Below are 16587 nucleotides of genomic sequence, written 5' to 3' on the forward strand. Positions count from 1 at the left end.
TCTTCCTCACCGGTGTGGTGGCAGGGGCTCAGTGTGGGGGGGGTTCCTAGCGTCAGGGTCGTGGCTTCACTCCTCCAGCAACACAAGCTTTCGGGGAAGGTCAGGAGGCAGTCGGATACTGGGTACATATGGTGGGCAGTACACTGCCCTTCAGCCCTGCTGGTCAGGCCAGGCGCTGGTGAACCACAGGCATCAGTGTCTTCGGGTCAGGCTCCCTGGAGAAGACCACCAGCGCTGAGGGGAGGGCGAAGGTGGGGCCCCCGTGTTCCAGTGAGGGGTAGGGGTCCGCCCTGGTTTGGGTCTCCACTGTCCGGGGCCCCCAGTCTAGACACCGCCTATCCTACTCCCGCGGGGCGCAAGGCCAACCCTCCCCTACCTGCACCGGCTCCCCCAGGGGATCTGGTGAGACCCCTTCTGAGGCTGGGGGGGGGCGGGGTCTGCTGGGACCTGGGCTCTTTGTGTTCTTTCTGCCAGCTCACAGTTCCGTAAGTCAAGGACGCCTCTCCTGTCCTCGCTCGGGCTCCCAGACTTTCATGAGGGTTTCCCTGGGTTCGCCCCATCCTGGGGGCTTTGTGCCTTTACAATAAAGCCCCTTGGAGCGCCTACATGGTTCAGTCAATTGAGCATCTGACTTGCTCAGGTCATGATCTCACCGTTTGTGACTTTGAGTCCTCTGTCAGGCTCTGTGCAGGACCTGCTTCAGATCCTCTGCTCGCCCCTCTGCCCCTTACCCTGCCCCTCCTCACTCACTCATACTCTCTCTCAAAAATGAATATTAAAATGGGGCACCTGGGTGGCTCAGTTGGTTGAGCATCCGACTTTGGCTCAGGTCATGATCTCATGGTTTATGGGTTCGAGCCCTGCGTCAGGCTCTGTGCTGACAGCCAGCTCAGAGCCTGGAGCCTGCTTCAGATTCTATGTCTCCCTCTCTGACCCTCCCCTGCTCACTCTCTCTCTCTCTCTCTCTCAGAAATAAATAAAACATTAAAAAAATTTTAAATGATTAAAAAAATCCCTTTATTGTGATTTTAATATGGTTTGTGGAAAAAGTGAGAATAATGGGTGTTTTGAATTCCCTGTCTTTCCAGGAAGATTTTAAACATTTAATATAAAGAAAATTAATTACTTTTGGATAGTTAATACATGCATTTGGTGCACAATTCGAATGGTACTCAAGGACACAGTTTACAGCAGGGCCCCTACCCTACTTCCCCTCAGAGGCCACCTTTGTCCATCAGTGTCCCTCTGGAGGCGCCGTCCCTGAATCCGCACGTGCTGACGTGCATGATCAGCTCTCAGACGGCAGTGCGCGTGCCAGGTTTCATACCGTGGTGTAGATTTCCACCTACAAACACCCTGTGGGGAGGCGTTAGTGTTCGCTCGCACAGAGCCGCCACGTGCTTCTGAACAGTTGGATGACGCCTGCTGCCTGACTTGCCGCCGGACATTCCATCAGACCCTGTCGGTGGGCATGGCTCTCCCTCTCACTCTCGTCCCGTCACCTGGGAAGGTATACATTTTCCCACATGCAGGAAGACGCACCAGTCAGGATCGTCACTGCAGTATTGATTTTTGATCAAATTATTGATAAACCTAGTGAAGTAGAACAGCTGGGATCTGTGTGTTTCAGTTTTTGATAGAGATTTTCCACACGGGTGTGCGCAGAGGCCCCTCTAAACACCCCCAGGACCCATTTCCCAGCACCCCTGCCCAGGATGGCCGGACGGCAGGACCTGTGAGAGCCCGACGAGGGCTGTGTGCTTTTACTCTGCCTGGGCGTCTTCGTGCAGAGGAAATCAGCCTTGTGACGGGTACCATGAATTTATTGCTCATTTTGTTTTTATTCCAAATGTGCGAGGGTTTCTTATGCACAAAGTGTTCATTTTTACAGAGTTGAGTTTATCCACTTTCCTATTTATGGCTCCTGGATGTCGAATGATTAGAAAGGTCTCCTGTGACAGGATGCCTGGGTGGCTCAGTCAGTTGAGCACCCGACTTCGGCTCAGGACATGATCTCACGGTTCGTGGTTTCGAGCCCCACGTCGGGCTCTGTGCTGACACCTCAGAGCCTAGAGCTGCTTCGGATCTTCTGTCTCCCTCTCTCAGCCCCTCCTCTACTCTCTCTCTCTCTCTCCCTCTCCCTCACTCATGCTCTTTTTCTCTCTCTCAAAAATAAAAAATAAACATTAAAAAAAAAGAAAGGCCTCCTGTGTCCGGAGATGAAAAGACATTTCCCAACGTTCCTTCTGTTCCTCGTATGGTCACATCTCTGACCCGTCTGAAGTTCATCTGTACAAAGAGGTACACTGAGAACCAACCTAATTTTTTCCCGATTGACTTTACTTCTCCCCAAACTGATTACTAAGTCCTTGTCATCCCCACAAATATGCAATGCTGCCTTCATCACATGCAGAATCCCTTAAATATTGGCTGGGGTTTATTTCTGGATTTTTTGTTCTGATCCCTTAATGCTTGTTCATTCCTGCGCCACCTTCATATTTAAGTCTTTGCGCTGTATTCTCCCATATGCTTTGCTAGATGTTCCTGCTCCCTGAGGCTGCACAGGCTGCTACAACAAACACCCTTGGGGCGGGGGGGCTTGTAAACAGCGGACACCAATTCCTTGCAGCTCTGGAGGCTGGATGAGGGGAGGAAGAAACCCATGTGGCTCCAGCCAGACTGCTGCTAGCTGCCTGGTCACCACATCCTCACTCGGCCGCGGGGGCGAGGGCATGCTCCATGGTCTCTTTGGTGAGGGCACTGATCCCGCTGTGAGGGCCCCAGCCAGGACCCAGCACCGCACGCTGGGGGTTAGGATCCGAACAGGAGTTTGGAGGTGCCCCTCCGGCTGTGTTCTCATCCAGTGCCGACGCAGATGTGAAGCTGGGCCTCTTCTCCCTGGACCCCCCCAACCCGTGACTCAGCTGTCCCCACCTGCGTAAGGGTCCCCTCAAATGCAGTGACTGAATGGCACACCTGACTTTCCCCAGGCTCTGTGGGTCAGGGGTCTGGGTTCTCATTGGAGGCCCCAGGGGGTGTCTGCTTCCAAGTGTGGGCTGTCACACGGGGTCACCCCAGGGAGCACAGGTGATCAGACCTCACAGACATGTGACAAAACTGGTAGGAAGTTTTGTATTCCAGACCCACCTGGTGAACCATTTAAAAGCAGTCAGTTAAGCATCCGACTTTGGCTCAGGTTATGATCTCGTGGTTCCTGAGTTCGAGCTCCACGTCGGGCTCAGAGCCTGGAGCTGCTTTGGATTCTTTGTCTTCTCTCTCTCTGCCCCTCCCCGGCTTGTGCGTGCTCTCTCTCCCTCCTCCTCTCTCAAAGATAAATAAACATAATAATAAAAAAAGAAAGAAAAGCTGAAAACTTGAGAACGCTATTCTTTTTTTTTCTTTTTATTTATTTATTTCTAGGAGAGAGAGAGAGAGACAGCGTGAGCAGGGGAGGGTCAGAGAGAGAGGGAGTTACAGACTCNAGTTTTTGATAGAGATTTTCCACACGGGTGTGCGCAGAGGCCCCTCTAAACACCCCCAGGACCCATTTCCCAGCACCCCTGCCCAGGATGGCCGGACGGCAGGACCTGTGAGAGCCCGACGAGGGCTGTGTGCTTTTACTCTGCCTGGGCGTCTTCGTGCAGAGGAAATCAGCCTTGTGACGGGTACCATGAATTTATTGCTCATTTTGTTTTTATTCCAAATGTGCGAGGGTTTCTTATGCACAAAGTGTTCATTTTTACAGAGTTGAGTTTATCCACTTTCCTATTTATGGCTCCTGGATGTCGAATGATTAGAAAGGTCTCCTGTGACAGGATGCCTGGGTGGCTCAGTCAGTTGAGCACCCGACTTCGGCTCAGGACATGATCTCACGGTTCGTGGTTTCGAGCCCCACGTCGGGCTCTGGGCTGACACCTCAGAGCCTAGAGCTGCTTCGGATCTTCTGTCTCCCTCTCTCAGCCCCTCCTCTACTCTCTCTCTCTCTCTCCCTCTCCCTCACTCATGCTCTTTTTCTCTCTCTCAAAAATAAAAAATAAACATTAAAAAAAAAGAAAGGCCTCCTGTGTCCGGAGATGAAAAGACATTTCCCAACGTTCCTTCTGTTCCTCGTATGGTCACATCTCTGACCCGTCTGAAGTTCATCTGTACAAAGAGGTACACTGAGAACCAACCTAATTTTTTCCCGATTGACTTTACTTCTCCCCAAACTGATTACTAAGTCCTTGTCATCCCCACAAATATGCAATGCTGCCTTCATCACATGCAGAATCCCTTAAATATTGGCTGGGGTTTATTTCTGGATTTTTTGTTCTGATCCCTTAATGCTTGTTCATTCCTGCGCCACCTTCATATTTAAGTCTTTGCGCTGTATTCTCCCATATGCTTTGCTAGATGTTCCTGCTCCCTGAGGCTGCACAGGCTGCTACAACAAACACCCTTGGGTCGGGGGGGCTTGTAAACAGCGGACACCAATTCCTTGCGGCTCTGGAGGCTGGATGAGGGGAGGAAGAAACCCATGTGGCTCCAGCCAGACTGCTGCTAGCTGCCTGGTCACCACATCCTCACTCAGCCGCGGGGGCGAGGGCATGCTCCATGGTCTCTTTGGTGAGGGCACTGATCCCGCTGTGAGGGCCCCAGCCAGGACCCAGCACCGCACGCTGGGGGTTAGGATCCGAACAGGAGTTTGGAGGTGCCCCTCCGGCTGTGTTCTCATCCAGTGCCGACGCAGATGTGAAGCTGGGCCTCTTCTCCCTGGACCCCCCCAACCCGTGACTCAGCTGTCCCCACCTGCGTAAGGGTCCCCTCAAATGCAGTGACTGAATGGCACACCTGACTTTCCCCAGGCTCTGTGGGTCAGGGGTCTGGGTTCTCATTGGAGGCCCCAGGGGGTGTCTGCTTCCAAGTGTGGGCTGTCACACGGGGTCACCCCAGGGAGCACAGGTGATCAGACCTCACAGACATGTGACAAAACTGGTAGGAAGTTTTGTATTCCAGACCCACCTGGTGAACCATTTAAAAGCAGTCAGTTAAGCATCCGACTTTGGCTCAGGTTATGATCTCGTGGTTCCTGAGTTCGAGCTCCACGTCGGGCTCAGAGCCTGGAGCTGCTTTGGATTCTTTGTCTTCTCTCTCTCTGCCCCTCCCCGGCTTGTGCGTGCTCTCTCTCCCTCCTCCTCTCTCAAAGATAAATAAACATAATAATAAAAAAAGAAAGAAAAGCTGAAAACTTGAGAACGCTATTCTTTTTTTTTCTTTTTATTTATTTATTTCTAGGAGAGAGAGAGAGAGACAGCGTGAGCAGGGGAGGGTCAGAGAGAGAGGGAGTTACAGACTCTGAAATAGGCTCCAGGCTCTGAGCTTGCAGTCAGCACAGAGCCCGACGCGGGGCTCGAACCCACAAACCGCGAGATCATGACCTAAGTGAAAGTCAGACACTTAACCGACTAAGCCACCCAGGCACCCCAAGAGAACGCAGTTCTTACAACATCCTCCTGCTGCCTCCTCTCCAAGGAATCTCACTCACTGACTGCAGCTTCTTCAGAAGCACAGGGTTTGGGGGATGCTTCCCTCCTCTCCTCTTCACTCCCTCTTCCCCAGTGGCCCTGTGTTCTGCATCCCTGCAGGGCCCCTGAGTGTGCTCAGGACAGGACTTAGAGCCCTCCCCAAGGAACGGCCATGGCCCTAGGAATAATAACCACTGGGGGTCACGGTCACTGGACCCCTGCTGCTCCCGGCACACTCTACCTCCGTCCCAGCTCCTCACCTAAAGGCTGCACTTGAGTAACATCCACCTGTTTGAGGTGTATGGCCTCTTGCAGGAAGGCTGTCCCACAGCGAGCCCGGTCAGCCGCTGCCTCCGCCCTGAGGGCTGCTGCCCAGGGCACCATGCCTGCCAGGAAGTCAGAGCACGGCGCCCGCCACCTCTCCAGAGGCCGGGGTTGCACAAGGACTCTTCCCTCGTGCGCCCCAGAGAACGTGCGTGTGTCCCTGCCCTGCAGACCAAATAGAACAGACAGCACCTGTGCTGCTCGGGGCTCAGCGTTTAGCAAACAGACCATGTAGGTATTCTGCAGCACCCACCACGAGGGCAGCCCGGTTGCCCCAACGGGTGCCTACCTCCTCCACAGGTGCACCGCCACAGGGAAGTTTTCCTGCGGGAGAAACTCTCCAGGGGAATCTTGGCGGAGAAACGAGCTGGCAGAGCCTGGGGCGGGGTGGGTGGTGCCTGGGCAAGAATGTGCTCTGAGGTTGGGTCTCTGCGAGGCTTGATCACCCAGGTTCTAGGGGTAAAATAAAGACCCCCTCAGAGCTGAGGATTGTCAATAACATCTGCTGGGGAATGCAGTAGGGGTGAGCAAGGAGTGGGGCCCTCCCCGTGGGTGGAGGAGACGGTCTCAGACAACCAAAATGTACTGGTGAAGGGGCACCCTGACACCAGCCCTATGCTTTCTGTGGAAGGCTGCGGCAGCTTGGACACCCAAGAGAAGCCAGGCTTTGTCACTGCCCAGCAGGGAGGTGACCTACCTGGGACCGCCAGCGTTGTGCTTATGGTTCCACAGCCCAGGTCTGTGAGGGACAGTCCCACTGTCCTCACGTAAGCGCACTGGCTACTTATTGTCCAGTGGCTGCCCGGATGACCTCTGACCTCACCCCACATTGAGGGCAGGGGCTGGGGAAGCAGAAAGGAGCCCCTAGCTGGTCCACCTGACTGTGACCCATTCCTTTACCTTCCTGGGGGCCAGGGTCAGCCCTGCTTGAGGAGCATGTGGGTAAGGCCAGCAAGCTGTGGTGTGTTTCTGTGGACAGGTGCTCAGGGACAGGTGAATGTGGACAGTGCAGTGTGGGAGAGGTGGGCACAAAGCTTCCCGTTCAGGGCCCGGGTTCCCTGTGCCATCTCCTGGTAGCTAGACCATTCTGTGGCAAGGGTGGGGTCCCCCTGCCGACTGAGTCTCTGCCACCACCAAGCCAGAATGGGGGCAAAGCATGATGACAGAGAACAGGAAAATAGCGAGAGTTCCCTTTCCTGCAGGTCTGGGCTTGTAGATTAGGACGTCCCTGGGGGACTCCGCAGGCCTCGGTGACCTCGCGGGCACTGGAGGATGGTGGGAAGAATTTAGGATGACCCCCTGACTTCCCACTGGGGCATCTGAAGGAAATCAGCTCACCTCTCCCTGGGGTGGTCTGGGCCTGTCTGGACCCCTCTCTGGCCCTGACTTGGGGCCTTTGAGCCTGAGAATGGGTGCACTGCAGGCTGTAGATGGAACATTCCAGGTGTTAGCAGTGGGGGAGCCCCATCAGTACCCTGAGACCGCATCAGCAGCAGCCAGCCAGGGTGCACAATCACGTGGTCTGCAGGAGAGGGGTGAGAGGAGGTGTAGGAGGTGGGCGGTGGAGGGCAGTGGTGGTGGTGGTCCCGGTAGGCCAGTGCATGAATATCTGTGGGTTTGCCCAACTTGAAGCCTGCCCAGCCTAGGCCAAGGCCAAGACGGGGAGAGGGAGGAGGAGGGGTGCAGGGGTAAGCTAGGGGCGAGGGGACATCTGCCGGGAGAGGTCTGTCGTGGGCAGACGGAGGGACGCTGAGGTGCCGGAAGTANCTTCCTGACCCGTCATTGTGACTTACCCCCTAGCGCCGGGCTGAGAATGCGCGGCCCTGCCATTGTTCGCCATGTTTCATCCTTCCAGAAGGCCCCTCAGCTGGGTTTCAACTGTTTTCCTTGTTTTCTGTCTGTTCCTGCAAAGCAGGCTCTTCTGACCCGGTGGCAGCACCCCTTCATTTCCCTGGTTCACACAGTTGTCCCTACAAAGTGGGGAGGGGTGGTCGGTGCTCGCCCTGGGGGCCCCCTCCCGCCACCTGCAGATTTCTGGAGCCCCTGTGTTTGCTCAGCCGCAGAGCCCGGTGACCCTCCTGCAAACAGAGATCTTTCAGGTGAGGCTTTGCTGCCATGTGAGACTCAAGCAGCCCCTGGAAAGGGAAGATCTGTGACAGGCGCAGGGCACGTCAGCCATCACGGCAGTCGTTGGGTTTGACAATGATGCACCTCAGTGTCTGTAAGATGCACATGTCCAATGGTGTGCGTTTTCCTACCTAGGAGGCCGGAAGCGAGGCCACCATGGCGTCCCCGTCCTCCTGCCCGGTGGAGGAAGATGAGAGTCTGAAGGGCTGTGAGCTGTACGTCCAGAAGCACGGCGTTCAGCAGGTCCTCAAGGACTGCATCGTCCACCTCTGCATCTCCAAGCCTGATAGGCCCATGAAGTTCCTGCGGGAGCACTTCGAGAAGCTGGAGAAGGTCAGTGCTGCACCGCACGGTGCCCCCTTCACAGCTGTGCCCCTTGCAGGTGTGCCCTTCGCAAGTGTCCCCTTTGCAGGTGTCCCCTTCGCAAGTGTCCCCTTCGCAGGTGTCCCCTTCGCAGGTGTGCCCCTTTGCAGGTGTGCCAGGGCCAGCAGCTGCTCACACCCTGGCACTCTGTGGTGCTCGAGCTCTGGAGAGTGTCCTGCAGCTCTTCCAGGGCCCAACCCCGGGAGGCTGACCTCACCTGATTCATTTTTGGGCTCCGTTTTCCAGCCACCACCTCCCCCCCACCTCCCCAAGCGGTTCAGGGTCTACTAGGCACAGAGCTATAGAGAGCTGACTGGGACGATGGCTTATGTGCCCACTGAGTTTTCTTTTCTTTTTTTTTTACATTTATTTATTTTTGAAAGACAGAGATAGACAAAGCATGAGCAGGGGAGGGGGAGAGAAAGAGGGAGATACAGAATTCGAAGCAGCTCCAGGCTCTGAGCTGTCAGAACAGAGCTGGATACAGGACTTGAACCCATCAACCATGAGATCATGACCTGAGCTGAAGTTGGACAGACACTCTACCGACTGAGCCCACCAGGTGCCCCTTTGGGGCCTACTGACAGTTTTCAACTAGGAGACTGAGACGGGGACCAGGTGTAGTTATGGGTGCTGTTGACATAAAAGTGCATGTGATGTGGGGCACTGGAGACTGGATTCCACGGCTGTTGTGTCTCTGAGAGGCGGTGGGCGTCTGCAGAGGAAAACCCCCCTCAGACCCGTGCATCATGGGGAAGTGCATGCGTAGCCACACCTCCCTTCTGAGGAGGCACCCCTGCAGCCCCCGCCTCTTTCCTCCATTAACGGTGCCCCTCACCTCTTCCTTTTCAAAGGTGTGGGGGGACAGGCTTGGAGTGCGACGGGGCCTCTGAGCCCATCGGCGACCTGCCCTTCCGTGGTAGGCTCCTCCCTCCTCCCCCTGGCTCCCCACCCTGAGCCCTCTCTGGGGAGACCTAAGGGTCCTTCTCTGGGCCCCTTGCCCATAACCTAGCTGTTCCTGCCCTGGTCTCATGGGGTTGGAATCCTGGGGTCAGGGTTAGGTCTGTTCTTTTTTTTTTTTTTTAATTTTTTAAACGTTTATTTTTTGGGAGAGGGAGAGCGCGAGAGAGAGTGTGAGCAAACCCAGGGAGGAGCAGAGAGAGAGGGAGAGATAAATCCCAAGCAGGCTCCGGACTGTCAGTGCAGGGCTTGAACTCATGAACTGTGAGATCATGACCTGAGGAAGCTCAGGTTTGCTCTTAAGCTTCTCTGGGTCCCCACCCAGCAGTGTTTTGCTTTTGACTGGGGCCTCCTGTGGGCCGACTCAAAGGAATGCATTTCTCTCCTTTAGAACAATCTGTTAGGAGCTCCTGGGTGGCTCAGTCGGTTAAGCATTTGACTCTTGATCTCAGCTCAGGTCATGATCTCACTGTTCATGGGTTTGGGCCCCGAGTCAGGCTCTGTGCTGACAGCATGGAGCCTGCTTGGGATTCTCTCTCCCTTTCTGCTCCTGTCCCACTCGTGCCTTTTCTGCCTCTCAAGATAAATAAACTTAAAAAAATAGAACAACCTGTTAAAAAAAATCTTTGAGTAATGTGTACCTTTTTAAAAACATTTTTTGATGTTTATTTTTGAGATAGAGATAGCACGAGCAGGGGAGCATCAGAGAGAGAGGGAGACACAGAATCTGAAACAGGCTCCAGGCTCTGAGCGTCAGCAGGGCCTGAACCCATGAACCATGAGATCATAACCTGAGCTGAGGTCAGATGCTCAGCCGACTGAGCCCCCTGGGCGCCCCTAGTATGCATACCTTTTAGAGAAAGTTTGAAAGGTTCTGAAGTAGAAAGAAGGGGTAACAGACATATGTGGTCCCCCCCACCCCCGTGGCTCCCCATCCAGTCAAGTTATAGATGCCATTTTGTATAACGGCCTCGTGCTCTTCGCGACCCTCACTCAGCTGGGTGTGGGGCCCCCGTGTCTAGGCCACGTGTTGACGTCTTCTCAGCAGTTTCCCTCACGATGAGACAATTGAGTTGTTTCCGGTTTTCTTTAAAGTGGAGGAGCACATTCGTACGTGCACTTTTCCCCGTGTGTGGCACTGTTTTTGGAAATGGGATTACAGACACTCCAAATGGTGTTGTTGGGTGGTGGCTGCCTGTGGGGTGGCGGTGGCCTTGACGCGGCAGCTCACGCGCCCACCGGCGAGTTTGGCTGAGGCTCTGCCCTCCCTAACGGCTCTGGCGGTTTTCGTTTGGAAGGTCTTCTCTGCTGATAGATGCAAGTGGCCTCGTGGCCCCCATCCACTTCGCTTCCTCTTGAGGTCACAACTGTGCAGAGGCAGGGGGACATGCCTCCTCCCCCCCTCCCCCCCCCGCCCCAGTCCCTGCTGTCAGGGCTGTGGTCACTTACCGAAGTTGCTCACAGTGATGCCCGCCCGGCAACGCGGCTCCGGGGAGTGGCTGACAGACATCAGCGCCAGACGGAGTGGAGCTTCTCAACCGGGGACGTTCGGCCCCCAGGGAACATGTGGCGATGGCTGGAGAAGGTTGAGCCTCCAGCAGGCAGCAGAGGGGGCGTGGCACAGCTGTCACTCGTGGTGCAGTGCTCAGGGCTGGCCGGTGGAGTGCATGTAGGGGTGGGGAAACAGGGCTGGGTCTGGACCCGAGTGAGTGGCGGTGCCGCCTGGCAGGAAGGGGACAGCGGGGCAGGCGGTGGGGTGGAAGAGCAGTGACAGTGTGAGCCGTCAGGTGTCTGTGAGTTTGGAGTGTGGGGGGCGGCCAGCAAAGGGCAGGGGTTGGGGAAGGTTCTCTGATCATACTTGCCTGAGGAGGTGACAGGTGAGGCCTGGGGTCTGGGAGAGGCAGTGTGGCTTGTCCCGGCAGGTGGGGCAGGGTTGGGGGGAGGCTGAGTACCTTCCTGCTATTTGATAACAAGGGGCTTCCTCACAGTCCTCACTAGGGCAGGGTTACCTTGGCCACCACATCAGCCTGGGGGGCTGCCAGGATGAAGCCCCACAGACCAGGTGGCCACATGCGGTCTCAGCCGCACCAGCGCCTGCTGGTTTGCCGTCAGCCTGTGGTGGTCCTGTCCTCACCTGTACCTCCACCCTGACTCAGCCTTCTCTCTTCCCGTGGGGACATGTCAGCTTGCTCGAGGGCCCACCCCAGTGACCTCATTTTAATGATTTACATCCATAAAGACCCTGTCTTCAAATAAGCTCATGGTCTAAGGTCCTGGGGTATGAACCCAACAGCTGTGCCCTGGGGGAAGCAATCCAGCTGCAAACACCTGCTTTCTCAGGGCTGCTGGCGGCTTCACCTGGGTCTGCTGGTGACAGCAACCCACTGGTAAGCGGGAGAGCCGGCAGCCAGCCTTCAAGCTCAGAGGTGTGCAGCAGTTCGGACAGAAGCTGATGCCTCGCAGCCGGGCTGCAGCTTATTTCCATCTCCCTTCTCCCTAACGGTGACACGCTCGGGAACTGGGATGACAGCAGGCTCTCTGACACCGTGTGCTTTTACGTGTGGGAGCACTTTACTGGGGAACTGGTCTCTGGCGACAGACAGATCTGAGACCCCAGCCTAAGGGCGTCCTGAGGTCCCACAGGAGTCCCACCTCCCGCCATGCTGGCTCCCCCAGCAAGTGTTTGTTCATTTGGGAGCAGGAAGGCTCTTTGCCTGCAGCCCAGGGGAGGGGCAGAGGCCACCGTGAGTGGACAGTGGGTGGAAACCGGGGCGGGAGAGCTTTTTCAAGTCGAGTGACAAGCAGGAAGCATGTTTGCGCGGCCCTGAGAGAGGTGTAGTGGGCGTCACACAGAGCAGTAAGGACGGCCTGGCTCGGGCCCCGGCTGGCCGAGCCCAGCAGCCAGCCCTCGGCCCTGGTGAGTGATGTTTTCACCTCGGGCCGTTTAAGAAGGCCGTTGCTCTAAGGTCCAGACTTGAGGGGATCAGAGTATCCTTAATGCACTGATGACACGGCCCTGAAGCTTCTCCAAGACCCCATCTTTCAGAAGATCATGGAACGAGGACGTCATCGGTCCTTTTCCGGGTGAATTTTAGATGCCGTAAGCAAGAGTCCCCTCCGCAAAGATACACCCGTCACGTCCACATATGTTGCACCCTGCGTTCTTGTGAGGACCGTTCCTGCTTTGCAGGAAACACATGCACGTGCAGATGTGGGTCATTGTAGTGTGCGTACACTTTGGGTTTGACTTTTCTTCTTAGCGTTGTTTTTATTGTGGTAAAATGTTTTATTGTTTTATTGTGGTATAATGTGAAGTTCACTATTTTGACCGTTTTATTTTTATTTATTTTTAAAAATAAGTTAAAAACATTTTTTAATGTTTATTTTTGAGAGAGAGACAGAGCATGAGCAGGGGAGGGGCAGAGAGAGAGGGAGACACAGAATCCGAAGCAGCTCTAGGCTCCAAGCTGTCAGCACAGAGCCTGATGTGGGGCTTGAACTCAGGGAACTATGAGATCATGACCTGAGCTGAAGTCGGACGCCTAACCGACTGAACCACCCACACACCCCCTTGACCATTTTAAAGTGTCCATTTCAGTGGCATCAATGCGTCCACATTCCTTGCTCTTCTCAGTAGCACTGTTACAGCATCTGTGGCCATAAGATCACATGGATGTCGTAGTTTTTACTTTCTCTGCATTGTTTTGTGTTTGATGGTTTTTACTTTCTCTGCATTGTTTTGTGTTTGATGATTTTCAGTTCTTTTTATTTTTCTTCAGAAAACACTTTGTGCCAAGGAAATGACTTAAAAGAGAAAAGCGCATGCACACAGTCAGGGCCGTGCTCTGGGGTCAGTGTATCCGCGTATTTTTATAGGTCTTGAGCCACGTTTCCGGTTTACTCCCACAGGGTTGGTTGGATCTGTGGTTTCCCTGATGCGGGTGCCTAGTGCTCGGCACCCAAGTCCTCGCCAACTTTGGCTTCCTGAAACAACGGTGTGTTGTGCTCATTTGTGGTTATCGATACCTCACTGCCACGCTGGGCATTTCTCCCCTCTGGGTGGCCTGGCGCCCTCCCTGGATGTCGGCTCAGCGGTGGGGACACAGCCCCAGTGGCCAGGCTCGCTCCTCAGTCTTCAGTACAAACTAACAAGTCACGTTGTGTTTCGCTTTTGGAACAAGCGGATGCAGCTCAGAAGGGCCAGCTCTCCTGTGAGCCGTTCATGGCAGCCGTCCATGGCAGAGATTGTGGTAGCCTTCTGTGGCAGATGTCATGGCCGTACGAAGAGTCCCTCTCAGACAGCCACTTCTGAGGGCGGTGGGCGGGTGCTGGGCCGCGGGATGCGTGTCGTTGCTCAGTTTGGAAGCTCAGCGCATGCTTGCTGGTGACCGGCACCATTCCTGTGTGCACAGAGGCCCAGACGGGCGGACTGTTTCATCAAACGCCCAGGGTGTCCTGGGGTGTAGGAGTGCTTAGAGGAGCCTAGAGGAGTCGGGCTCCAGGTGGCTGCTGGGCCACAGGCCTCCATTCAGCATACAGTTCCTGAACGGATGGTGGCTGCTGCTGTGCCCAGGATAGAAGGGCACATGTACCATCAGTTAAGGCCCCATGTCGGGGCTGGGCACAGGACAGCTTCTCAGGACGCCCTAGTGGATGCGTGTGCAGGCCCATCGGCCCAGATAATGATGTGTGCATGTGGCACAAAGTCGGGTATGAAAACTAAGTCTTTCACCCCCACCGCCCCTTCCTCCCAGAGCCCACCTCTGTTGGTTCCATTGTCTGAGACTTCCGGAGAATTTTACATGTTTTGGGCAATGTGGGCATGACTTCTGGGCTGAGCTGCACACGGGCACGCTGCCCTGAGCCTGGCCTGTCCCCGCTAATGGGTCGCTCGAGGGGACACTCCACGGCAGCATAGCGAAGCCCTCTCCGCTTGCCTAAAATTCTCCTTGAATTTAAATGCCCTGAAACTCGTGCTGTGTGGCATGCAGGTACATGAGCCCTGACTGTCGTGTTCCCACCACCGTGAATGAGGCCCAGGTCCATCGTGCCGCTGTCCCCTCGTCTGCGTCCCCCCAGTTCCTCCCACCCGTGCTGGTCAGACCACCCACGACACATAACCCCTGGCACCACTGGAGCAATCTGCAGCTCTGCCTTTTCGGGAAAGTACCGTCAGTGTAGTCCTGTCGGGAATGTGGCTTTTCAAGTCTGGCTTCTTTAACTTAAGGCGGCACCTCTGAGATTCCTCGAAGTTTTGTGTGCGTCCTGAGTTTCCTTTATTTTGCTGAACTGCATTCCGCTGTAGACGGAGCACGTGTGTTCATCCCTGGGCAGGGTGAGGGACACTGGGGTCATTTCCGGTGTCTGGCAATGACCAGTAAAACCAATGTGGACGTTTACCTTACAGTTTTGTTTCACTTGTGTACATATCTGCATGGCGTGGTCCGCGCGTGTTTGACTTTGTGAGAAGCCACCAAACACCATCCTGCAGTCCCACCAGCAGTGGCTCCGCCCTGGGGCGCCCGCACCTGTTACCAGGTGTCAAAGTTCAGCCGTTCTAATGCATACGCGGTGGCCCTTCAGGCAGCTTTCTTTTGCATTTCCTGCTGACCAGTGATGGCTGAGCATCTTCCCAGGCCCTCACTTGCTGTCTGTCTCCTTGCTGAAGTGGCTGTTCACGGCTTTTGTCTGTTTTCTTATTAGCTTCTTCTCTTACCATTGGGCTTGGAAATTCTTTGCGTATTCAACTCCTACCCTTATGTGCGTGGACGCAAGTCCTGTGTCAGGTCCTGGTTTGTAGACACCTCCTTCCAGTCCAATCGCAGCCTGTCTGCCCATTTTCTCGGTAGTGTCTTTTACAGAGTGGGAGTTCCGGCTTCTGAAGTGCGGTTTTTCAAGGTATTTGTTTTAATGGGTTGTGCTTTTGTGTTTAACTTTGTGTGAAGAGTCCTGCACTGAATTTGGGCTCCGTGGCCGGCTGGCCGTGCCGGGGGCCACCACTCTCTCTGGATCATCCTGTTTTTTTGTTTTTTTTTCCTGAATGGTTTATTCATATTTGAAAGAGAGAGAGACAGAGACAGAGAGAGACAGAGACACAGTGAGAGAGAGAGAGAGCGAGCGAGCTGGTGGGGGAGGGACAGAGACAGGGAGACATAGAATCTGAAGCAGCTCCAGGCTCTGAGCTGTCAGCACAGAGCCCAACGTGGGGCTCAAACTCCTGAAATGTGAGATCATGACCTCCCTCCCCTCCCTGCCTGCCAAGTAGCCCGTGTGTGGCCACGTGGAAGATGCTTTCACAAACCAGGGATGGAAGGCCTCCTGTTGGACCTATCCCCAGGCTCGGTGCCCAGCAGGTCCCCTGCTCACTCAGGGACATGGCAGGTGTCTTCATGCTGGCCAGCTCAGCTGTGTGGACCTGTCCAGACCCAGGTCTCAGTGAGAAGAACAAGGTCAAAGCCAAGCATACATCTGGCAAAATGTGATGTGATGTGTCTGGATGAAGTGAATGAAGAACATTTAAAGCATTTTTTAAAGGAGGTTTTGGGGGCACCTGGGGGGCTGTCGGTTAAGCATCCAACTTCAGCTCAGGCCATGATCTCATGGTTAATGGATTCGAGCCCCACATCAGGCTCTGTGCTGACAGCTCAGAGCCTGGAGCTTGCTTCGGATTCTGTGTCTCCCTCTCTCTCTGCCCCTCCCTTGCTTGTGCAAGCTCTCTCTTTCAAAATAAATAAACTTACTAAAAAATATGGCTTTAAAAAATAGTAAAAGAAGGTTTAAAGCTTTCAGAAATTATCAAACAGTAAAGAAAGAAAAGTCGAATCCACACAATTTGGGGAAATGGAGAAAGTCCAGAAAAGGGTAAAGAAACAGATGCCTCGCTGAGGGGGACTTGCAGCATTTGATGTGTTTCCATGGAGCTGTGTTTTCCTGTGCTTTTCTTTCTCTGTCTTCCTCCCACACACGTCGTAAGGTTTATAACCTACTACGTTTAATTATAAAAAATGATAGACTACTTTTCTAGAGAATTTTAGGTCTACAGAAAAATTGAGTAGAAAGTACAGAGCTCTCATTCTTCCCTCCCTCTCCCCTCCCCCGTCATTACCCTCTTGCATTTTATCTCAGCCTTGAACAACACGATAACATCATTGTTTACTGAAGTCAGTGGCTTAGGTGCATTCTCTGGGTTTGGGCAGTTGTGTAATGACACATAATGATAAATACAGAAGAGATTCACTGCCCTGAAAATCCACCGCGCCCTACCTGTGCACCCCACCCCTGGCACCTGCCCTCTTCCCCGCACCCTCCC

General features: G+C 54.4%; 1 protein-coding gene and 1 long non-coding RNA gene across 4 annotated transcripts in view; one reads left to right on the top strand and one right to left on the bottom strand.

Moving 5' to 3' along the window:
- Positions 1–1028: 1028 nt before the first annotated feature.
- LOC144227209 (uncharacterized) lies at positions 1029–8173 on the bottom strand. Of its 3 annotated transcripts, none has more exons than XR_013333874.1 (5): positions 8087–8173; positions 7622–7798; positions 7167–7252; positions 6118–6281; positions 1029–1502 (listed from the first exon to the last, which is right to left on the bottom strand). It is a non-coding gene; the product is annotated as an uncharacterized LOC144227209 (long non-coding RNA). The 3 variants fall into 3 exon arrangements; XR_013333875.1 differs by lacking the exon at positions 1029–1502 and adding an exon at positions 4774–5993; XR_013333876.1 differs by lacking the exons at positions 1029–1502; positions 7167–7252 and having other exon boundaries at positions 4774–6281.
- Positions 7335–16587, top strand: part of PRKAR1B (protein kinase cAMP-dependent type I regulatory subunit beta) — a 99298-nt gene continuing 90045 nt past the window's right edge. Inside the window, exons 1-2 of the mRNA XM_077758813.1 lie at positions 7335–7363; positions 8091–8288. Of these exons, the coding sequence (XP_077614939.1) occupies positions 8112–8288 (177 nt within the window). The 5' untranslated portion in view covers positions 7335–7363; positions 8091–8111. The remainder of the gene's footprint in view (positions 7364–8090; positions 8289–16587) is intronic.

The sequence above is a fragment of the Crocuta crocuta genome, unplaced genomic scaffold, assembly GCF_008692635.1.
Source record: "Crocuta crocuta isolate KB4526 unplaced genomic scaffold, BGI_CrCroc_1.0 scaffold273, whole genome shotgun sequence".
NCBI classification, from domain to species: Eukaryota; Metazoa; Chordata; class Mammalia; order Carnivora; family Hyaenidae; genus Crocuta; species Crocuta crocuta.